This window comes from Pararge aegeria, chromosome 19 (assembly GCF_905163445.1).
Source record: "Pararge aegeria chromosome 19, ilParAegt1.1, whole genome shotgun sequence".
Lineage (NCBI taxonomy): Eukaryota > Metazoa > Arthropoda > Insecta > Lepidoptera > Nymphalidae > Pararge > Pararge aegeria.
Window position 1 is genome coordinate 12,202,994 of NC_053198.1, and position 23,299 is coordinate 12,226,292.

General features: G+C 35.9%; 1 protein-coding gene across 2 annotated transcripts in view; it reads left to right on the forward strand.

Annotated features, from left to right (window-relative positions):
- Nucleotides 1-23,299, forward strand: part of LOC120632363 — a 610,336-nt gene that overhangs the window by 563,094 nt on the left and 23,943 nt on the right. For both annotated transcript variants that reach the window (XM_039902218.1, XM_039902219.1), the window contains exon 5: nt 10,415-10,497. In XM_039902218.1, the coding sequence (XP_039758152.1) occupies nt 10,415-10,497 (83 nt within the window). The remainder of the gene's footprint in view (nt 1-10,414; nt 10,498-23,299) is intronic.

The following is a 23,299-nucleotide window of genomic DNA, read 5'->3' on the forward strand; positions in this document are numbered from 1 at the left end:
GTATAGCAGTGATCACAAAGCGTTGATACCCTAGTGTTTAGAGATTTCAGCCAAGTTCGATCCCGGCTTAAACTTTTCAGACTTAAATAAATAATCATTGATTTGCCAGAATGTTTGTACAAAAGGGATATTACAAATTTTCATAAATAGACCATACCATCCAACTAAATTAATAGTGTGCAAATCATATTATGGAAACGGATTATAATAAAACGAATTGCAAAATCAAAATGTGTCACAAAGGTAAATTAAAACAATTGTAATCTATAAGTATATATCCATTGAAATTTAAAAAAAGACACAGAATACATTAAATATTCATTGAAATCGTAGTAACCTTTTTCTAATCGCCAAAGCCTTTAAGTTACTCTTAAACATACCTAATTTGAGTCAAATTTTAAAATTCTGTAGGCAACTTGTAATAAATTTTACAGGCACGTTTTAGATTGTAGCTACTTGTGCTACGTTTTGCCAGTACCTACTAGCTTTTTGGGACCATCATCCGCAGCAAGTAGGATGTCGCTTAACAAATGTAAATAAGAGACATGTGTATGACATGTCTCTAATTTACATTTATTGTGAAGGTGAAGAAAAATCATACGAATGTGATAATTATGATGACACATAGAAATAGGGGTAAAGAAGAGCCGACGAAGGAATATATTGTTTAGTTTATTTTATAAAGCTTACAATCTATAAATTTTATAAATTGTAAGCTTTATAAAATTCACGTTAAATGTTAATTAGAGACATATCATACACATGTCTCTTAAAATCACACGAATGGGACAATTATGATGACACATAGAAATAGGTATGAAGAAGAGCCGACGAAGGAATATGTTGTTTAGTTTATTTTATAAAGCTTACAATTTATTAATTTATAAATTGTATTCCAAACAATGCCTATTGATTGGAAAACTACAGAAAGTTTATATTACGGAAGGATACCATACCGGACGCAAAACTCATTACGGCGGGGAAATTGCTATGACTTTCGGAATGTGGCTGCGCTAAATGTAATACAAACACTAAGTACTTATTATATTTGTAAATAACGTCGGTGTTAAAAACAATGAACATGTAAAGCAACGACTTTTGAATCCCCGAAGCATCAGCCTCCCGAACGGATGAACCGATTTTGTCTTTTCAAAGTTTTGATTTTGTCTTTTCAAAGTTATACTTCTTTCAGCGCGTTAGAGAAAAATGATGAGAGTTAACGATACAAAAAACCGACACCCTGAAGTTAGCTATAAGGTTTCACAGTGTAAAATTTCAATTGACAAAGTCTGCGGACTCATTCCGGTGATTGAATTGATTCAATTGTACAAAAAATTTTAATGTTGAATGAAACTTGATTTTCCGAAAATGAGTCTATTAGTATGCCCAGTTTAATTATGTCCATTTCTTTAATTATTATAGAAACATGTTTTTTGTTACATTTAAATAAATTTGATTGAACTAGATAATGCGTTATAATAAAACCTTTAACTTATTACCTTTTTTCTATTGTTATTGTCGTGTTTTCTACAAGTGTAGAATAAGGCGAGAGATATATTTTTTTTAAAAGATTTTTATCTTGTTACGCCAAAGAACGTATAATGCACGCGTGTACCTAAGTACACACACGTTTTTCGTTTGAAAGGTGAATAGGTCAGGGGAGTCGGTGTTTTGATGCAATTCGGTCAAAGAATGCCACCTTTATAAAATGGCGGATTAAATATTCTATCACAGGTCCCTCAATATTGGTATCTTATTTCAAATCCAAGATGGCCAAAATAAGAAAATGGCAAATACATTTATATTTCCACGTCTCCCTCAATATGGGTATCAAATGAAAAGACTAAACAACTATTGGCGGAGGTTTCTTAAGTTTTTTTTTATTAAAATCTTTAATTATAGAAACAGTTGACGGAACAAGCAGGCGGCCCACCTGATGGTAGATGAAGAACGAGGTTCTATAAACATAGTGACACTTCGCAGGCAAGAAACACATTTTACAAATTGTCGCTCTGTGTCCGTCCACCTGGGGCATAAGTGCTATGCCTCATGCGCCTGTAATTGCACCGGCTACCACGCTCTACAGATAGGGTTGCTAGACGGTTGGGAATTGGCGAGGTTCTCCCGAATTTTTGTATGTCCTCCCGACTCCCGACAAAGCAAATAATCTCCCAAAAACAAGTTCGATAATTATAAGTTCACATTTTCGCAAGCAACACACAAAAAAAAATGACAAGTACTTATGGCAAGAACAAAAACAATAAACATGCTCATTCGGTTCTTATCTTATGTGTCACAAATACCTACTATGTTTTTTTTTCTTATATCTACAGTGCAATGTAAAAATATGTTTGTTTACTTAATATATTATGTATAATTAATATTATTAATTTATTTTTTTTATTTCTCCCGACCAAAGCCCTAAAATCCCGAAAAATCGGTTATTGATCCCTATAACAGTAAGAATCGATCTGGCAACCCTGTCTACAGACCGCAATACAGCTTAGTGGCAGAAATAACCATAGCGGTAGTACTCCCCTGGATTATCTCTGCCACAGAAAGCTCTGGTACTCTTAAAACCCATTTCAATTGTCAAACTAAAAAAATCGAATTGGTCTATGAAATGCAAAAAAGATTTTTCGAATCCGATTCGTAATTCTAGAGATTGGCGCGTTTAAATCTAAAAACAAACTCTTCGTTCAGCTGTATTATTATATATCTACTTTCAATCAATAAAACTATAGACAATCTTACTTCATGAACCCATTAACGGCCGACTATAGGGTGCGGGTCTCGAATTGCGAAGAGCATAGCTAGCTCCGTAATCCACCATATCGAAATTAAGCTTAATTTGCTATACTCCGCGAAAAGCAGGAGAATCTGTGTGGTGTAATTTATAATTTCTTCAATCCTTATACTCCAAACCAAACAGATCTTCGGCAATTCACCCTCTACGCACGTTTCGCTCCGAAACCGGAGCATCCTCAGGAGATGTTGACTTTACAATGAATAATTGTTAAGTGCGGATTGGTAAACTTCACACATTCTTAACAATATTTTCCACCACAGATAAAGCAAGGATTATTTTAAAATTTAAAACAGTGTGCCGGAAATCGAACTCGGTCCCCCCGAAAGGGAGGCCAAAGATACCATCGCTAGGCTATCACCACTTCACAGCAATTCAATAATCTATAACTCATATCAAGTATCAAGACAATATTGGATAGAAGCCAACAGAAGTCAATATATCCTGAGAATGGATTCTATTTCGGAGCAAAACCTGCGTAGAGAGTTTATATTGGGGAGATCTGTGTGGTGTTGCGTAGTACAAGACACGTCTCTGACGCAGTGGTCGCTGTCGTTCTATAAGTGCGAGGTCCCGGTTTCATTTATGCCGGTATGAGCAATAATTTAAGAATTCTCTCTGGTTCTATATGTATCTCATTGTAGGCTACGGCAGTGGCTAGTTACGCCCTAGATAGAGAGATAAAGCGATTTAATGATTGTAGTGACTAGAATTATGGATTTCATATATCGCCATGACCTTTAAAGGTTAGTCATATTACCAATAATAATAATAATATCATTTATTTGCCAGAATGTTGGTACATTATATTGTGTGATGGTAAATACAATTTTTATTATTAATATGCCATAACATTAAACTAAATGAATAGTGTGCAAATCTATATATATAAAAGGAAGTTGTGTTAGTTACGCCATTTATAACTCAAGAACGGCTGGACCAATTTTTATGATATTAGATTTTTTGGATTTCTCTTAGTCCGGAATAGGATAATAAGTATTAAAATATTACATTCATTAAAAAAAAAAAGATTCGCGGTACGAAGTTCGCCGGAACAGCTATTACAAGATAAAAATAAAAGTAAAAATAATTACTAGAATTCGAACATTACAAAACACCATTTCTAAATAAATATGTCAAAGTAAATCCAAATTTAAAAATGAAAGTAGACAATAAATAACATTATATATTCATTATGATCGTAATAAACTTTTTCCAAATGATATCTATTAAATTTACTTTTAAACATGCTAAGAGTCAAATTTTCAAATTCCGTAGGCAAATTATTGTATAATTTTCCACCAATAACATAAGTATACTTCATAAATGTACTTGTACAACGTCCAAGTCAGATTCAATTGCTAACTTTTTGTGAAATAAAATCAGAGAAAAAGCAATTGTAATATAACTAACTTTTCAAAGTTATGTGCGTTTCAAGTAATTAAAATATCACTTGCCTAAACGGTGAAGGAAAACATTTTGAGGAAACCTGCATGGTTGTAAGTTCACCATAATGTTCTCAAAGGCGTGTGGAGTCCACCCTTCTCATGTGCGGGAGACCAGTTCCGTGATGTATTTTTATGTGTTGTTTGAAAAACAGTTGGTTGACGACATCCTTGGCAAAGCGTTGAGCGCTGTGGATTGAAGTGGGAGGTCCGGGGTTCGATCCCCAGCAGGGACTATTCGGTTTAGTGGTAGGCCAAATGGCAGGTACACTAACGTTTAGAAGGCAGGAGGGGTTTTTAGTCGGTAGGAGTCCGGCACTATCCATAGGGATGTCCATGAGGATTTTCCTCTCCTAATATAAAAAAAGGGACTATTCGGAAATAATTAATTTCTAAATTTTCTCTGGTCTGGTCTGGTGGCAGGATTCTGCCGTGGCTTATTACCCTCCTACCAACCGCAGCCGCTAAGCGATTTAGCGTTCGGGTACGATGTCGCGTACAAACCGATTATGGATATGGGTTTAATATAACTGTCATACCTCTAACAGGTTAGCCCGTTACCATCTTAGATTGCATCATCACTTACCAGCAGGTGAGATTGCAGTCAAGGGCTAACTTGTAGTGGAATAATAAAAATAACAGCCCAGATTCGTTTGTTTCGTTTTCGATTATTAATTTTATGAAGCAAGCTTAAATGAAGCAGGAATTCTTATTTGTAACTTTTTGTATATTTAATATAAATTATTCATGTAAGTTTTTTTTTTAATTATTCTGTTATATAATAGTGTAGATGGGTAATATTATTTATTATCAAATTATTGTATAATATTCGCGACGATAAAGTCCAATGACGCGCATGCATGAAATTTATGCAGAGCACGTAGATGAGTCGCATAATGTGAACAGCTTTCAAGCTATTTGCATCATATAAATCATGCGCATATATGAAAGTCGAAGTGCTATCAGCGGTTCGATAATACTGATAAAATAATGATTATGTATTAACGAAAGATTTGATAATTGCGAAACACTTGTACTTTCTTAAGTGTGTACAAAAATAAATAAAAAGAAACAGTGTTACTGTTTTAAGCACGCCAATAAATTTAAGCATTGAGTGACAGAGCTTTAGAAGCGGTGATAGCCCAGAGGGTAGAAGCTCGACTTTTCCTTCTAACTTTTCAAGTCACGTGCGCTTAAAATATCTCTTGCTTCAACGGTGAAAATTCAAATTCAAAATTTCTTTATTCATGTAGGCCTATCACAGGCACTTATGAAGCGTTCATACATATTTGTTTACATAATTGTGGATGGTGATAACATCGTTCGCCAACTTAAATCTAAAGCTACGAGGGTTCCAAACGCGCCCTGGTCTTAGAAGAGCCCACAACAAACTTAGCCGGGTAAATTTATTTTTTTGTTATCACCATCTTCCAGTAAATATATATTAAGCTATGAAGCTAGAACAATTCACACCCAAGCTTTTTTATCGTTTAAATAATCCTTAATATTATAATAGGATTTTTCTGTAAGCTTACGTTTTATATAAACTTTGAACTTATTGAGAGACATCTCAAAGATTTCATTTGGTAATTTGTTATAAAATAAAGTAAAGAAGGAAATCATCGTGAAGAAACCTGCATGCCTGAGAGTTCTACATAATGTTCTCAAAGGTGTGTGCACTGGGCCAGCTTGGTGGACTACAGCCTTAACCCCTTCTCATCGTGGGAGGGGACCCGTGCCCTGTAGTGGGTCGGTAATATGATGATGAGGATGGAAAGCTTAATGCGTTATCAAAAAAGACAGTAGTAACTTTGAGCTTTAACTGTTCCATAGTTAAGTTAGAATCCAAAAACCCTGTAGTCGAGTAGTAATAGAGTTTTTGAAGTTATACATCTTTTGGCGCGTCAGGGAAAAATGATGAGAGTAAATTTTTACGATGCGCCGTCACAAAAAACCGACGAAACATGAAGTTAGCTATAGTCAAGATTTTAGTTTTTCTAAAAAAGGTTTGACAGTTGACTTTGAATAATTAAAACAATACCTTTTTTTCTATTGTTAGTGTAGTTTGTTCTACAAACGTAGACTAAGGCGAAAGATAAAATTTTTGAAAAGATTTCATCTCGTAGCTTCTATCGCGTATACATAAGTACACATACTTTTTTTTTTAAGTAAGTTTGTTGTGACTTAATAAGCACAATTTTAGTCACTTGCTTAAAGTTACGGGATTGCCCATAACCCCTTTATGTTGCCTACAGAAAAGTTACCTTAATTAATTCTTATCGATGAACAGAGATAGCATTCCACTGAAACATTCCGTGGAATGCATGATGAGCGGTTCGCATAATGTGAAACCGCTTTGAAACTGTTTACTCGGCGGAATGCATTTACTGCGTAGACCGCACTTAGCGTCGTGATAATAGCATCAATTTACATACAACCCAAGAGACTGGATATTGCAGTGACGTTCAATGTGCCATAAATGAGGAAGATCTTTCCGTCTGAAAACTTTATCCGGTGATAGCTCAGAGGGTAAGGCTTCGTTTTTCCTTTCGGGGGTACGATGTCGACCCCTCGCAAGCTCCTCTTAACTTTTCGGAGTAATAATATGTATTTTCAACTTAATGGTGAAGGAAAACATAGTGAGGAATCTTGTATGGATGGAAGTACTGTCCTTTCTACTAACTCTATGCCAAAATAAAATTGATTTGTTGCTAAGTTAGAGCGTCATGGAAGAACAAATAAATAAATACACTTTCGTCTTTATAATATTAAGTAACGCTGTAAGAATTATTGTGTTGGAAGAAGAATATAATTTTCTACAGTTTAAAATGCAATTTTCTTTAAGGTTTTCAAACCGAGTATTGATTTTTAAAAAAACAGTATTTATTTATTTATTTATTTATTTCCAACTTACGACTAGTTTACAGGAATTTCCTAATGCACTAGCGTAGATACTGATGCCTACCTACACACTAAACTTTACCAGAGTAGCAAATGCACCACAAAGCAACCTTTGTGAGTTCAGTCAGAGTAGTAGAGAGTAAAAACAAACATGTAACACTTACGTGCAAAGCGGCATACTATTACGATATTACGAATTACATATTTACGAATTCAACCTTAATTTTACTAATTATATTACATGTGAGCTGAAAAACCTTGAAAACATGTCCATGCATGAAACGCATGCAAAGTGGTTCGCATAATGTGGAAAGCTTTCAAGCTGTTTGCGCGACGTAATATATTTGCTGCGTGGAGTGCACTCGACGCTGCGATAACAGCATCAATTTCCATACAACCCCGTGGTTTGCGTATTATAAGCGTGATCTTATGAACACATTATGCAGTTGCCCTAAGACATTCATATTTTTTAGGAGCTAGATAAAGAATTAACACGTTTTGAACTCGTTGACTAAGTATTTACGTTTCGGAAGCAAAACAGAATTTTGTTTTAATGTGATACGTCATTCAACGTTGCGTGTATCTTCACTGTACTAAAGTTTTATGCAGTGTTTGTGTCTTCATCGATTTCACAGATGCGGGAAAGAAAGACTTGGCATTATTTAAATTCACGTTATTACTGAAAGTTTTAATATTCAGTTGTAATATAAAGTAATATTCAAATTGTCATTTTTTTAAATAGGTATAATATATTTATTGTTATAAACTTAATTTAATAAAAAAACATGGTAAACACATGTATACGCTCATTTTCACATGCTGCGATGAAAAAATTTTTGTCTTATTGTTTTTTGATCGATTGGTCTAGTATTTAAATCCGAGACCGCATTTCGAGTCTTATATTTATGTAATCCTTGTGGCTCCGAGGATTTATATGAGACAATTTATAACTGTTTTTTTATTGTAACGCTGTTTATTACAAATAAATAAAAAAAAAAATAAGTAATAAATAAATGTAATATTATCATCATCATTATAGTGAACGTATTACCGGCCCACTAGAAGGAACATGTCCCCTCTGAGAATGACAGGCCGTTGTCAACCCGCTTGGTTGCTTGGGCCTCTAGGGGATTGGTGGACTTCGCACTCCTTTGAGCTTTGAGGAACTCTCAGGCATGCAGGTTTCCTCGATGTTTTCTTTAACCGTTAAAGCATATTTCAGATGGAACCGGTTACTGTAGAACTAGTAAAGGAATATCACGACCCCTAGGGTCAGCTTCTTGTTCGTCAGTCTCCGACACTTCACAAATAAAACTTCATAATGTGAGTTGAAAGTACTTTATTAATTAAACTGATAGTCAGTATAGTTAAGTAAACAAAATTAATTCAATAATAGATCACGTGTGAACCGTGTCACGACTCGGAGGTTTTTACGGAACGACGGCCTCGATAAAATGATTTGGATTTTCGGATGGACACTTATAACCACCTGAGGGGTCGTTACGGCGTCACTGGGGGAGTGGGGCGAGCGCGAAAGGCCCACGATGCGAAGAGCCCCAGGGCTCGACGACATCAGGGGAAACCTCGATAAAACTACACTGCACATGATTTTATATCGTCGTCGTCAACCGCTAGCGACCGTTCCGTCCCACCTCGCGTGAATCATGGAAGGGCTCAATTTTGCTTGAGTTTGCATTTAACAACAACTTTGTTTATTCACCGCCGACACAATTATATTTAATAGCTCAAATTCGAACTTGGTGACACCGTAAGAGAGACCGTAGCTCTAACGAATTGGCGATCACAGCTTACCATATAATGATGCTTTGAAGTATTTAAATTATAATAATAACCTCGATAGTCCCAGAAAATTATTAAAGTGAAAGTAGACAAAAAAGAAAAAAACAGCATCATAAACTTATCATACCAGGATATTGATGAAATTATGATAAGTTTATGTCTAGACATAAACTTGCTCGTACAGACAGTGAAGTGTCAAGTGAGAAATGAGGTCAGGGGCGGAATACTGGGGAAGCTACATTATGAAAACGACTATTGCCTGATTAGAACCATTGAAGTGTATAATAGCTTGCCACTGGCGTTACCCCCGGCGAAATTCCTTATATGAAGTCGTATCTCAGTAATGCAGCCTGGCGTGGTGGCTTTGTGATTTGTATCAGTGTGATATAACACACTGACACAACTTTCAAGTAGATAACAACTAGTCTATAAATCAAATTACCGCCTCCAGTTCTGATGCGTAATTTCTATCGTCTCTAAAGTGAGGAGTGTTCTGGAAAGTGTAGTGCCAGAGCTTTTTACGACAGAGCTCGTTCGGGAAGTATTATCGCCATGCCTATTTCCGCCGCCAAGCGTATGGCGTAGTAGTAACATGGAGGACGCTTCTACCCGTTTTTACGACACTCGTGGGAAGAGGAAGGGTGGCGAAAACTGTCTGCCGTCAGATCTGCCGTTACCACAAGGCAAAATATAATATATTACATATACTTATTCGTATAATAAAAGTCGAAGTAAAAGATTTCTTTATTCAAATAGGTACATAGATGGCACTTTTGATGTGTTCGTTACATACGAAATATGTACATAGTGTCGTAAACTTAAAATGAAAGCTGTGAGGGTACCAAGCGTGCTATGGTCTAAAAAGAATCCCACAACAAACTAAGCCGGGTTATATGGATAAGCCAATACAAATATATACATAATCTGCAGCAAATTAAGGTCTCACTACTAGGCACAGGGCTCCTCTCTCATAGGAATTGTGGCATGCACTTCATACAAGCACAAAAGCACTGCCTACCCTAGAATTTTTGTATGTCTCATAAAGGTTTTTTTTTACATTTCATGCCATCTTCCTTCTTCATGCATAGCTTGGTCAAAAAACCTTGTGCACGCCACAGCATAGGAGGGACGCTGTTAGAGCGACCAGTTAGAGACACCCACCATACTGCTCCAATACGTTGGAAGACTTTAACGACTAGACAAGCTAGACTATTGCACCGACGGCCTAACGTGCTCTCCAATTTCATAACTGATAACTGATATTAAAAATTCTTAAACGCAACACCTAACAATTTTTGGCCCGACTCGGTATTCGAACCCAGGACCTCGTCCGAACGATCCGAACTTGTACATACCAACCTCTAGACCGTCGAGGCAATCAACAAATATATTACACAAAGCATTAAATAATATCACCTGAATACAGCTAGCAGTAATAATTACAACATGATGTCTGTTTCAGACAAATGGGCCCCGCGGCCGTGAGCTGCATCTGTGCGCCTGGCTACACCGGGGACCTCTGCGAGTCGCTAATTGCTGCTCCGGGTAAGTACTTCTGCTATTGCCTTTTGATATCGCACTAAATACCGTCATTCTTGTTAGCTGCATTTTGGATGATTATCATAAATTTCGCTTTCCAGTTTAGACTTTTAGGAGCTGAGTGCTGCAAATGAGGTTTAATTTACTTAAATTATTAATTAAAATCAAAGTAGGCCATAGATGGCACTCATGATGCGTACATTACACGAAAAATGTGTACATGGTAGTGAGATTATGCCGATAACAGTATTCGTTAACTGAAGCTACGAAGGTTCCAAACGCGCCGTCGCCTAAAGGTGGGGTCACACGGCCCGTGTTATCACAGGCCAGGCCGGACCGTGCGACGCCTGTGGATGCCTGTGCGGCTGATTACGTTTCACGCCGTGCCGTTCCCAAGGTGTGAGTCTAACATGTTAAGTGATACGCGAGCGTGTACACGCACACGCTGCCGCAGGTAAAATAAATTAGTTAGAACCGACGCAGACGCGCCCGCACAGGCCACGGCAGGCACCGTCGCGCACAACAAACTTAACGGGTTTTCCCTTTTGTTATCACCATATCATTGTCATTTAAAATAATAAGAAGAGCAAGCCTGGTATGAGCAATAATACACCCAATACGTAATCCTTTACGCTATTGTGTGCATACAAAATGTAGAGATTAAAACACACCCCCCCAAGACACTGGGCTATCAGCGCTTATATTGACATCCCTGATTATATTATTGGGCGTGTATTTTAAGTCGTTCCTCCTAGATTGGTTACCTCCTAGTTGGTCGCTGGCTGAAGTTGTTTGATTGGATGACTCGACGAGTCTAATAGTGGCTAAATACTGCTCCGTTCCATTTTTAAAGGTGCCGCGGTTAAATTTAAAGTCGAAACTCCAATACTTAGCTTCTGCTTTTTACTTCACGAATATACCGTTGGAAATGTTCATTAAATTATATGTGAATAGGAAATCAAATAGCTTCCTTCGTGAATTCTGTAATTTGATTACGGTCCGCTCAGATCTTATTAGGTTAGGTGGACTTTCGTTTGCGGCTGGACACCACGCTACTGACAGAACCGTTATACCAGAGAATTAGGATTCGGTACGGTGGCCTCTGACAATGAGATATATTGCAACGTAAGCACAGAATCCCGCTCGAAACCCGGTATTATTTGTGACTTATCTTATATATATATTTCTTGTCTGTATATATATATTTCTTGTGTGCGTGTGTATGTCACTGAACTCCTCCTAAACGGCTGGACCGATTTGAATGAATTTTTTGGTATGCGTTTGGGTGGCACCTTGCATGATTTCACAAATCAGCCTGACAGATGGCGCTGTGTTCCGCTAGTTTCATATAAATTATAACTAATCAGCTAGTAGTTCAAATAAAAATTATCTTTAAACTAATAAATAAACAAGCAAAACGTACTTCAACTTTGCGTTAGAAGTAGTTTGTTTTAATTTAGTCAGATAGTTAGATACATTACAAAGAATACCAATGAAATTAATATCACCATTGAATTATGAACATACAGAATCCTGATTCAGCCATTATTGTATGCAGTGTATTGTGTCCAAAAACAGTGCAAACGCCCCGCGCACGTCTCACTTTACACCCGCGGAATGTTGCTAGCTCACAAACTTACCCAGTTTGTGATAAACGTTTAGAATATTAGAAGTAAAATAATTACTATCAACTGCTAAATGGTATGAAGTGACTAACTGTTGGTTCGAGAAACCATTCTAAATTGGAGCGGTTTTCGATGCTTCAATATTAGTCGTGTACACGGTTTCTGTATGTTCTTAACTCTTTGCCTAACACTACGCATGCTTCCGGGCTAGATGGCGATGAGTGTATTGTCGTTGTATATTTATTTATTAATGTGAAGAATAATACAAAATTTGTTTACTTACATGATATGTCTGTAATTATACCAAACTTACAGCTGTTGATATTAAGGTTTTGAAGCCAGGAACAAAATATACCTAAGTACACAGTTATTAAATACCTACTAAACTTCCAAAATTGTTATTTATCAATAATCGTTTATGCTGTACAAAAAAAAATTATTTTCGACAAAACACCTGACGTGCACGTCCTATGACGTCCTATTAAAAAAATATTCAAATATTAAACTCCTCTGATTTGCCAGTAATGAAATGTCGATTCAAGAACAATCAATTCGTCAAGTCTTACAGAACGCTATTGAACTGCAAACTAGTGAGATGGATTGACATTCACTTTAATATCAACGCCAACTGTGAAAGCGAACAGATTTCTAATATTTCCGCTACAAAGTGCTCGAGACAGCGGACGTCATATATCAAGCTCCCAAGAAGTTAGCCGTACTAAGTTTAATCGGCAACAGGTGTTTGATGAAGACTATAAGATCTGTAGAATAGAAATCGTTATTACAGTCTTCACTCTACAAAATAAAATGGTCTATTTTGGAATGCTAAAAAAATTTACAAATATGGATAAAACTACACAGCCATAGACAAAAATAAAAAAAACGTTCCTTTTTTATTTTGTCTATGTTTGTCAGTCTGTTGGCGGGACTTTCACTGGGATGTATTAAGAGTTACTACAATTATGAGTTATTTTATTTCGGAAAAAGACTTAGGGTTTCGCGCATGGTTATTGAAACTCATAAAATCTTAACAAAGTTCTATTCAAACAGAGATATATATTAATTTATGTAAATGTATATTTTATAAAATTGTATATTAATTTATAAAAAATAATGGCTATATTTTTTTCACGCTTTTACCCTTAATAACCAAGCAAACGTTTTAACGGCCCGGGCAGGCCAGCCTATGAAAAAATATTTAAATAAGTATAAAAGTTGTACGATAAGTTTATTTTCAACACACTTGGATAACGTTTTTTCTAGATAAATAATTCAACGTTCTAATAACCTATGGAGAGATAGGTGGCATAGTAATACAAAAGCTTGTGTAAAAAGGCTTCAACACCTGATTTTGATAAAACCTTTACAGTTCAATAGACATAAGACTACTAGAAATATTCTATGCTAGTTAAACTGCAAAAAAAAACCAGAAATACTGCGAAAACAAAGTAAGGCAACAGTCATTATACTTAGGTAGCCATATCAAAGATGGATGACAAATTAGGAAATTTTTAATACTTTGTAAAACTATGATAGATTGTTACGAAATTTAATATCAACGCCACCAAAGTACCTCCGAACGAAACAGATTTCCAATATCCGCTGCAAATTGATGCAGCAGATATTGGAAATCTGGACTTGGATACTTTAAACAGTTTCAAAGAAACGTCCTAAGTTCTTTTAGTATATTTTAAAGTCAGAGTTAACGTGAAAGTAGTTCACAAGATTTTTAAAAATTTTAATAATAACTGCGCGTAATAATTAATGCTGAATAGCCCACCAACCTGCGTTGAAGCAGCGTCGTGAATCGATGCTTAAAAACATTTTCATATAAGTGAGGAGGCATGTTCTCAGCTGTATACGTTACTAGAGTGAGTATGGTATAAAATTGTTAGGCATTAGGTTTTTGTGCCTCAGCCGGGAGTTAGAAAATTCGTTTTGTCTTCTACCGTGTCTTCTAAAGAGCACGTTAAATCTTAAGCCCCGTTTGTCAACACTTATGTGTATGTTTAATCGTTGGAGACCCCCAGTAGCGTGGGGGTGTGAGAACTCGTATCTCTGTCTGAGTGTGAAAATGAGAATGTTTTTAAACGTCTCTCAGACAAAAGAAGGTGGAAGAAAAGTCAAGATAAGCATAGAAACGTTTAAAGACAATTCAAGTATCTCGCCACAATAATATTTTTCAATCAAATCACTCAATCTTACAGAAAATACCTACTGCCATAAAATGGATGCCACAAAAAACGACTGATGCAACAGGCAACAACTTAGCTTAATTAAGTCCACAATTTCATTCCTAACAGTAATCAAACAAAATGTAAAACTTTTATAAATCAATCAATCAATCAATCCCAATAGCTAGCTTTTGAAATAGATAGCAAATTAATTGAACACCAATTTCCTATATTAAGTAAATATAAACTGGCTGAGTTAAATTCTATCACTATTTTGGAATAAAAACGCTTTAGTTTAGTGATAACGATTCGATATCGATGCGATTTCTAGACACTTAAAGAAACCATTAAATACAACGGGTACTAAATCCAATACATTTATGCCAACAGTGAGCTGAGTGCGAAGTTTCTCATCTATTCGATCGCGTAAAAGTTAACTATGATTTGTATGGCGTCGAAAGATCGCCATCTCTGGTCCCTAGATGGGAGATAGAGACGCTCTTTCTATGTCATACAAATCAAAGTTAACTTTTACGCGATCGAATATATACAAAATCTCGCACTCAGCACACAGTACTTAGAGCGAAACATGCGGACTATAGCATCCAAATGTTTCAGAAAAGATTTAAAGGAGGCGTTTTTCAACAATGATCAAATGTAATGTTAGTGAAATAGCTCGAATCAACCCCTGACAAAAAAACTGCTGTAAAGTGGAAGGCTGGAACAAAAAAACAAATGACGCAACAGTCAACTCAGCTTAATTAACTGCCCAATTTATTCCTAACAGTAATCAAACAAAATGGGAAACTTTTTATTCAATCAATCCCTGTGGCAATTTTCGAAATAGATTACAAATGAATCGTATAGCAATGTCTAATAAGTCAATATAAATTGGCTGACTGCCTTAAGTTCCATCACTTTTTTTAAATATCAACGCATCGATATCAACTATACAAATTTCAGACCCTATTGTGATCATGTAAGCTCCATACAGAACAAACCAATTAAGTTATATTTTTTAAATACTCACACTACAGTACAAACGTTTTGAAAACATCACCTGTAGCCTATACCTTACTACTCTCTTGGCACTATCCCGTTCTCTTGATGTAATTCCTTTCTACAAAGGCTGTAAGAGATTGCTTGCAACAATAAGGCCACCTTTGCATGTCTACATTGTTTACTGTATACTCCTACTGTTTCTTTTCCTGTATGTTATACGTGCAATAAAGTGTTTCTTCTTCTTTTGACGTGACAACGCATTATAATTGATGATTAAACGAACTTACCTTAAGTGATGTTCTATCATAATTATACGAGGGCTTCATCCGAAGAGATAAGAGAACAATTGTAGTCTCGCGTAGTGAGTCGCTAATCTTACACTATAGTTGAAAATGCATTTTATGAGCAATTAAAATTAATATAAAAGTAATTTTTAATTTTTATGCTGGTATTACCAAGCTCCCCGCCAATGTAATGCTACCTTGCGGTCGAACCTCATTTAGTTGAAAGAACCATAACATTCATCGTAGATGAGTTTAGTAGTTAACAATCAATTCAAATAATATTCATTTCGTAGTAACGGGTCACATTGGGAGGGTGGGTTCTTATCTCTTCGGATGAAGCCCTCGTATAATTATGATAGAACATCACTTAAGGTAAGTTCGTTTAATCATCAATTATACTTCGTGCTTCATCCTCGAGATAAGAGAACAATTGTAGACCTTGAGAGGTGCCGAAATGTTATTTGAATAAAATATCAATGGCTGATTTGTTATAAAGTAAATGTTGAATTTTTATGTTTATACGAATATTGACAGTTTTTGATGACCATCATATTATAACTTATAATAATCAGGAGGATTATAATAGTACATAATTATTTATGATTACTTCTACAAGGAGTACTTATTTATTAGTAGTACTTTCTAATATCAACATCTAAATTATTATATTATTTTCGTTTTAATTATTGAGATCAATATAAAAAAATATAAATGATAATAATTAGTTTCTTAAGATTGATAAAGCAAAGTCATCTGTATTATGATTATCAATGCCTCTGTGATAGAACTTTCCAAACACATGGGAACTTCCACTCCACCCGGCAGTACTTCTAATTACATCGATATTCACACCGAGTCTGCTAGCAGCGGAGGTACTAGCATGTCGGGTGGAATGGGCAGAGAATATTGAGGTGTCAATTCCACTCTCATAGAGTGTATTCTTTATCCATTTGCTTAAAGTTTGACTGGTAACAGACTTATTGGGTTTCTTATGACTTATGAATAAGAAATCATCGTTATCACTTCTTAATGAACGAGTAATATCTAAATAATTAAACAAGGTAAGTGCAGGACAGATTTCAGGCTTTATCTGATAAAACGGTATATTAAGGCACGGTTGGTGGGCGCCTAATCTTGAGGTTTTTATTATATCCGGTATTTTTATATAAATCATATTAGAGCAACGTGTAATCTGTGCGATCCTTATTAGCGATAAGGTCTGCACTCTATGGGCAGTGATGAGTGCTATTAAAGTCACTGTTTTCTTTGTTAATTGTTCTAAAGAAATTTCGTTATGAGGATATAAATTTGCCAAAAAATCTAATACGATAGATGTATCCCAAGTGATATTGTATTTTGGTAAAGGCGGACGGAGTCTGTAAAAGCCCTTAAAAAGTCTTCGAATTCTATCATCGGAAGACACCCGTGTTCCTATAATTAATGACAAGGCGGAACGGTAACTATTAAGTGTCCCATATTGAGACCCTTTATTAAATTCATCTGTCAGAAAATAAATAATTTTGGGAATTGACGCCTCATAATAATCTACATTATTTCCATCACAAAAACTGAACCATTGTTTAAATGCCACAGTGTATTGTTTTTCTGAATTGTTTGATAAAGAAGCACAGATTACGTCTAATGAATTTGATGGTACACCTCTTCTGGCATAAGCTTCCCTGATAATTTTCCGGCCATAAGTTTGAACTGTGGTAACGTTGCCGTGCTGTTGGAGACAGAAATTAAAGGGGTTTCAGTTGGTTCAAAGATGATTGGATCAGATATCAGTAATTTATTGAACAAAGGGAACCAGGCTTGGGTGCACCAATAGGGTGCTACAATTATTCCCTGGGCCTGGTCAGTGATAACTTTTCGTAAAGTTTTTGCAATGACGGAAAAAAGGGGGAAAGGCATAAAATTTTAAATTGTTCCAATTTAAGGTAAAAGCATTGACGGCACATGCTCCTGGGTCTCTGTGCCAAGATATATAGTTGTGACACTTTGAGTTTAATCTTGTAGCAAAAAGATCTATTTCAGGGTTACCGAACGTGCTAACTATGCGCTTAAAGGCACTGTCGCTAAGTTCCCATTCTGTATCGGGATGAAGCCGCCTGGATTCTGCGTCTGCTATTTGGTTATCCTGAGACCTTATATATGAGGCATAAATATATATGTTTCTTTTTTCACAAAATCTCCAAATGTCTTTAGTCAATATATTAAGATGTGGAAATCTGATTCCCCCCATACGATTGATATACGAAATAGCAGTGGTGTTATCAATTCTTAGTAAAATTTGACAATTATTCATTTTAAAAACAAATATTTTTAAACCAAAGAATGCGGCTAGTAACTCTAGAAAATTAATGTGCTTAGAAGATTCTTCAGCACTCCACTGACCACTTGCGGTTCTTTCCCCACATGCTATCCCCCAACCAGTTTTACTAGCATCGGAGAAAATTTCTAGAGTATAATTGTCTACTCTTATTGGATTTATTGCACACTTTATGCTATTCATCCACCAACTAAAGTCCTCTTGCAAGTACGTCGGGATACTCATATAATTATCATAGCTACCTGACTGCAAAAGGGCAAGATATTTACATCTTTCTAGCTGTTTTGTATAGAGCCATCCGTACTTTACTCCTGGGCAAACTGAGGTAAGCAAACCGATCACACGAGCAAATTGTCGTATCGAACAGCGCTTAAGACGACTCAATCTGACTACTTCTTCAAAAATGCAATCTTTCTTAGAGTCAGTTACACTAATGTGGAATTTTTTTTTTTGTGTCTATGATAAAACCCAGGTAAGTGCATTTATTAGACGGTATAAGGCAACTTTTCTCTTCATTAATAATAAAGCCTAGCGATTCGAAAAGTATTCTGGTTTGAGTAATATTATTAGTACATTCCTCATAAGTAGGGGCTATACAACAAACGTCATCCAAATAAATGGTTGACAAATAGCCCATTGTCCTTAATAGTGACATGACAGGTTTTAATAATTTAGTAAATACGAAGGGAGCTGTGCTCAACCCAAATGGTAGGACATTAAATTCAAAAGTATTTCCTTTAAATTTGAATCTCAGGTACTTTCTATAATATTGATTTATTGAAATTAGAAAGTATGCATTGAGTAGATCTAAGGAAGCCATAAAGTAATTTTTGGATACTAATTTCAGGGTTGTTCTTAGATCCTCCAATTTAAAATGCTCGGTCTTTATAAATTTATTTAAAGCTTTTAAATTCAAAATAAAACGGTTTTTACTATTTTTCTTTTTAATAAGAAAATAGCTTGAAAGAAACTGGTCTGCACGGTCTTCACATTTTGAAATAGCACCAGATTTTTGCAATTCATTTATGGCTTCCTCATATTGTGCTCTTTCAGTTGTAGATAATTTCGGCGGTTGGGGAATATATTTTTGTACCACAGGTCTATCGAAAGGTATGCTGTAGCCCTGTACCCACGACAAAATTTTTTCGTCGTTGGTTATTTGACACCATTGTTTATAAAACATAGAAAGACGACCAGAGCAACGTACCGAGTCTAGCGTCGTTGATAGGGGCGCTGCTGCCTGGATCGCTGTTGTGACTGCAATGGCGGCGGCGGCAGCAGTAGTGGTGGAGGGGGTGGCGGCGGTGGTGGTGGCAGTGGTGCCATATACTGTCGCCGTTGCTGTGGGATAGGAGGTGGATACACGGCTTGAATCTGCGTATACGCAGCAGGCTCTTGCCTCCTCTTGCCTGGCTGCCTGCTGGTCACCGGCTGAGGCTTGGAGTTTAAAGCACGAGACTGAGGACGTCCTATTGTGGTCTTGGGCTTAGATGCTTTAATCTCAGAGGCCGACCTGCTGATAGCTTTAGCAGCTTTAAGAGTATCAGCCAGTTTCTCGCCAAATAGGTAGGTATCAATTTCGGTTTCATACAATTGGCTCTTAATTTCTTTCTTGATAGAGGCGCAAATAAGGCTTCTTCTTTTCATTGACTCGCAGAATTGAAAGTCGCACAGTAATTGAGCACCCTCAAGTAAAGGTTTTATTATCGTGGAGTCTTTTGAGTCCGATTTAAATATCTTTGTCAGAGCCACTCCAATGCACGAAATTGCTGATGCAATTTGATTTTGCCTGTACTCAGTGCTCTTATCTTTGCCTATCAAAGTGTCTGACAATGCCGCTTTTATTTCTAAATTTAAAAGCGGGGCAGCTAACTTAGTGCAGTTACTAGGAATAAGATGTTTATCTAGTAGTTCTTTGCGAGTTTCCTTTGTAAGCCCTGAGGTAGCAATATGCTGCCATCTGATTGCGATATCCTTTTGAATGTTGTCCCCCGTTTTTTTGGCTTTATTCGGGGATGCGCCTAGCATCTCGAGGATATCGTCGTCTAAAGGATATTCCTCCGAAACAGTTAGAACTGGTGAGGATAGTCCTGGAAGAGGCTCCAGATTTTCCAGATCCACATTTTGTGTGGGTAGGCCATGTTGTTCATCATTAATGATCAAAGGTAGGCCATCTGGAAAGAAGTGCATAAAATAAATTCTTATTTTATTACTGTGCACTTACTTATGACATTCTAATATATATGTCTGATTACGAAAAACAAAATTATTTACAAAGCGATAAACGCTAAGTATTCGTTTATATCGTAATTGAGGTAGATAAAAAATAAAATTCCAATTATAAATAGTCTTTTCAAAAATTGAATATTATGGTAAAAATATGAATGACACATTTGTACAAAATTATTCACCAAGCATAACGTTATTACTCACACTGAGGGAATATATTATGCTAGTATTTGTACATTATATCTTGAAATTGTCTAAAATTTTTAACATCATTACTCATTGTTAAAATAGACTATTAAAAATTAACCTTAGTTATTTAAATATAAAAATTGAAAGGTACCTTCAGGTAGTGACAGCACGGGCGACGCACAGATTGATTCCAAGTCGTTGCTACTTGAACTTAAACGACGAGAACGTTTTTTGCGCCTGCGTAATTTCTTTTCTATTTTCCTCATCTTGCGTCTAATGTATTCATCACTATCCTCATCACTCTTCCTTTTTGGCATTATAACTTTTCGTTAAATGTAGGGTAGTATAAATACAAAACACGAAATAAAATTATGACGTGTAGACTAGCGCAGCACTAAAAAGCGAATGAGGTTCGACCGCAAGGTAGCATTACATTGGCGGGGAGCTTGGTAATACCAGCATAAAAATTAAAAATTACTTTTATATTAATTTTAATTGCTCATAAAATGCATTTTCAACTATAGTGTAAGATTAGCGACTCACTACGCGAGACTACAATTGTTCTCTTATCTCGAGGATGAAGCACGAAGTATAATTCGATGGAGCCGGCTACACGCACGCTAAAAGCTGTTATTAATATAATATTGAAGAATTCATATGTGACTTAGTATTGTGATATCATATATATCGTCTTAGAAAAGTCCAGAAAACCTTTGTGACCTTTATTAACATGATACCGAAGGTAATATTAAAAATACCTTTACATAAGTTTAAAGAGGGTATCAAGACCAATTTACTACATCAAGGTTACGTAGTATAACTATTGATTAATTTCTTAATGACAAGGTTGCTTGGAAGCAAGCCGCTCCGCCTTCATCTCAGACTAGATAGAACAATGATTGTTTAATTGTTAAATGATGTTTGAAAAGAGCAACTGCTGAGTTTTTTTTTCAGTATGTCCTCGGTAAAATCTGCCGTCCGAACAGATTTATTTGTCGTTTCAAAAGTACTTATTCTAGCCCTACTTGAAACAAATTGATGTTGAATTTTTTGTTGAATGTATACAATAGACATATACGAATAAAACCATCATTGTCCTGAACTACCTAAGCAGATATCGTTTTCACTAAACAAGGTCAATCACGAATATGGATCGCTTCAGCAATTCAAATGAAGTCCATCTATTTTATTAGTCTCAGTGGAATGTAATTGAAATCCGAAAAAGTTCTAGCAAAAGGTTTATTGATTAGGTGTTAATAAATTGGTAAAGTTTTCTTACATTTCGTACTATAGACCAATATAACGTACCAGCTTTTCAAAACTTTTACCACAAGATTTACCTCAATCAAAAACGGTATAGAATAAACAAAAATCACCTTATCCTATAATTCTGGCTGATGAATGTATATTAAAAGCTTTCATTTTAATGAAGCAAATAAACTGACCCTTCCAAATTTAATCGCAGCAGCAAAATATTTCACGGATATCATTACTGCTAACATTTTGTAATGCAGGAAGCTTCCGAATATAACATTTGGAAATTAAAGTGGGTTTGTTTCGCTCGTTTTCATCTCAAAGGAGCTTTAGATGTATTTTCAACTTTATTGTTTGACTTCAGGTTTTTATTCCTTATAATTGCCAAGTTTTTAATTGAACTGTTATGCGGTAATTGAAATTTACGTTACTCAAGCAAAAGTTCGTGCAATAGCGCGAGTGTGTATTTTGCAAATTGCAGAATTGCTAGTTTACAATTTATTACTTCGATGTATATTAGGTAATAGGAGAGCTTTTACATCGGTACCCTGTAGGAATATCGTAATACTCATTTTCTCACTCCAACCTTTTAACAATATTAAATTTGGCAAGTAGGTATCTCGTTTCATCAAGACGTAAGTGATTAAGGCAGACAAAGTCGCGCCTACTAAATGAGACTCGCATAATTTATAGAAACGACCAAAAAGAGAAATAGCCTAAAAAGGTGGTAAGTAAGGCATTTGCTCTACATTGGGACACATCTCGGTCTATAAGATACAATAATATAGTCTGTAAACATTAGTAGCGCGAACTGTGTAAAACCCAAGTTTGGTCAATAGCCCTTCGGAGATATGGCTCGCGTAAAGAGCAGCGTCGTTTTCACAAATATTTTCCTTCGTCTGCCATTTTCCTCCAGCTACTTATGAACATTTCCGTAAATTCAGTCAGTAAACATTCGTTTATAGCAAAAACAACAACCTCCGCCCAATTTAAAATATTTGCTTTAACTACGTGTACATTTTTTCGTGGTATTTATTTTATCGTGTTTATTTCTTATATACTATGTCATCTGTTTATAGTTATTGTAAGTTATTTTAACATATAAATATGGTCTTGTTTTTATCATAAATTCAGATGTTTAACACGATATAGGGTATCCCACGTACCGATAATAACTCTCCAGGTGATTGCCTCTGTGAGATACGTAGACAACTTCGTTTTCTCCACAATTTCTGTATTCAATCGGCTGTGGGGTAATTTATTGTCAGCTTATGAACGTTTTGGTAATAGAGGCCAATAAACACTAGTATAACCTGTTATACAAAAGTGTATTTGTTGTTTTTTTGTCATATCAAATTTTAAAAAAAAAATTCTTTATCCATGTAGGCCTATCAAAGGCACGTTTGAAGCGTTCATACATATATGTTTACATAATTGTAAGGGGATGGTGACAGCTTCGTTCACCAACTTAAACCTAAAGCTACGCGGGTTCCAAACGCGCCGTGGTCTAAGAAAAACCCACTAATACAAACTTAGCCGGGTTTTTTGTTATCTCCATAACACTTTTGCAATAAAGTTATTTTTGTCGCCCTCCCTTACGCAGCAATTAGAGCTGTGATACCAGGTTCGATCGAAAAATAAATCAGGTTACTTTGGGAGGTTATATTTTTTTAATTTTACCTGGTCTAGTGGCAGGCATTGACCGTGTCTAGTTATCAC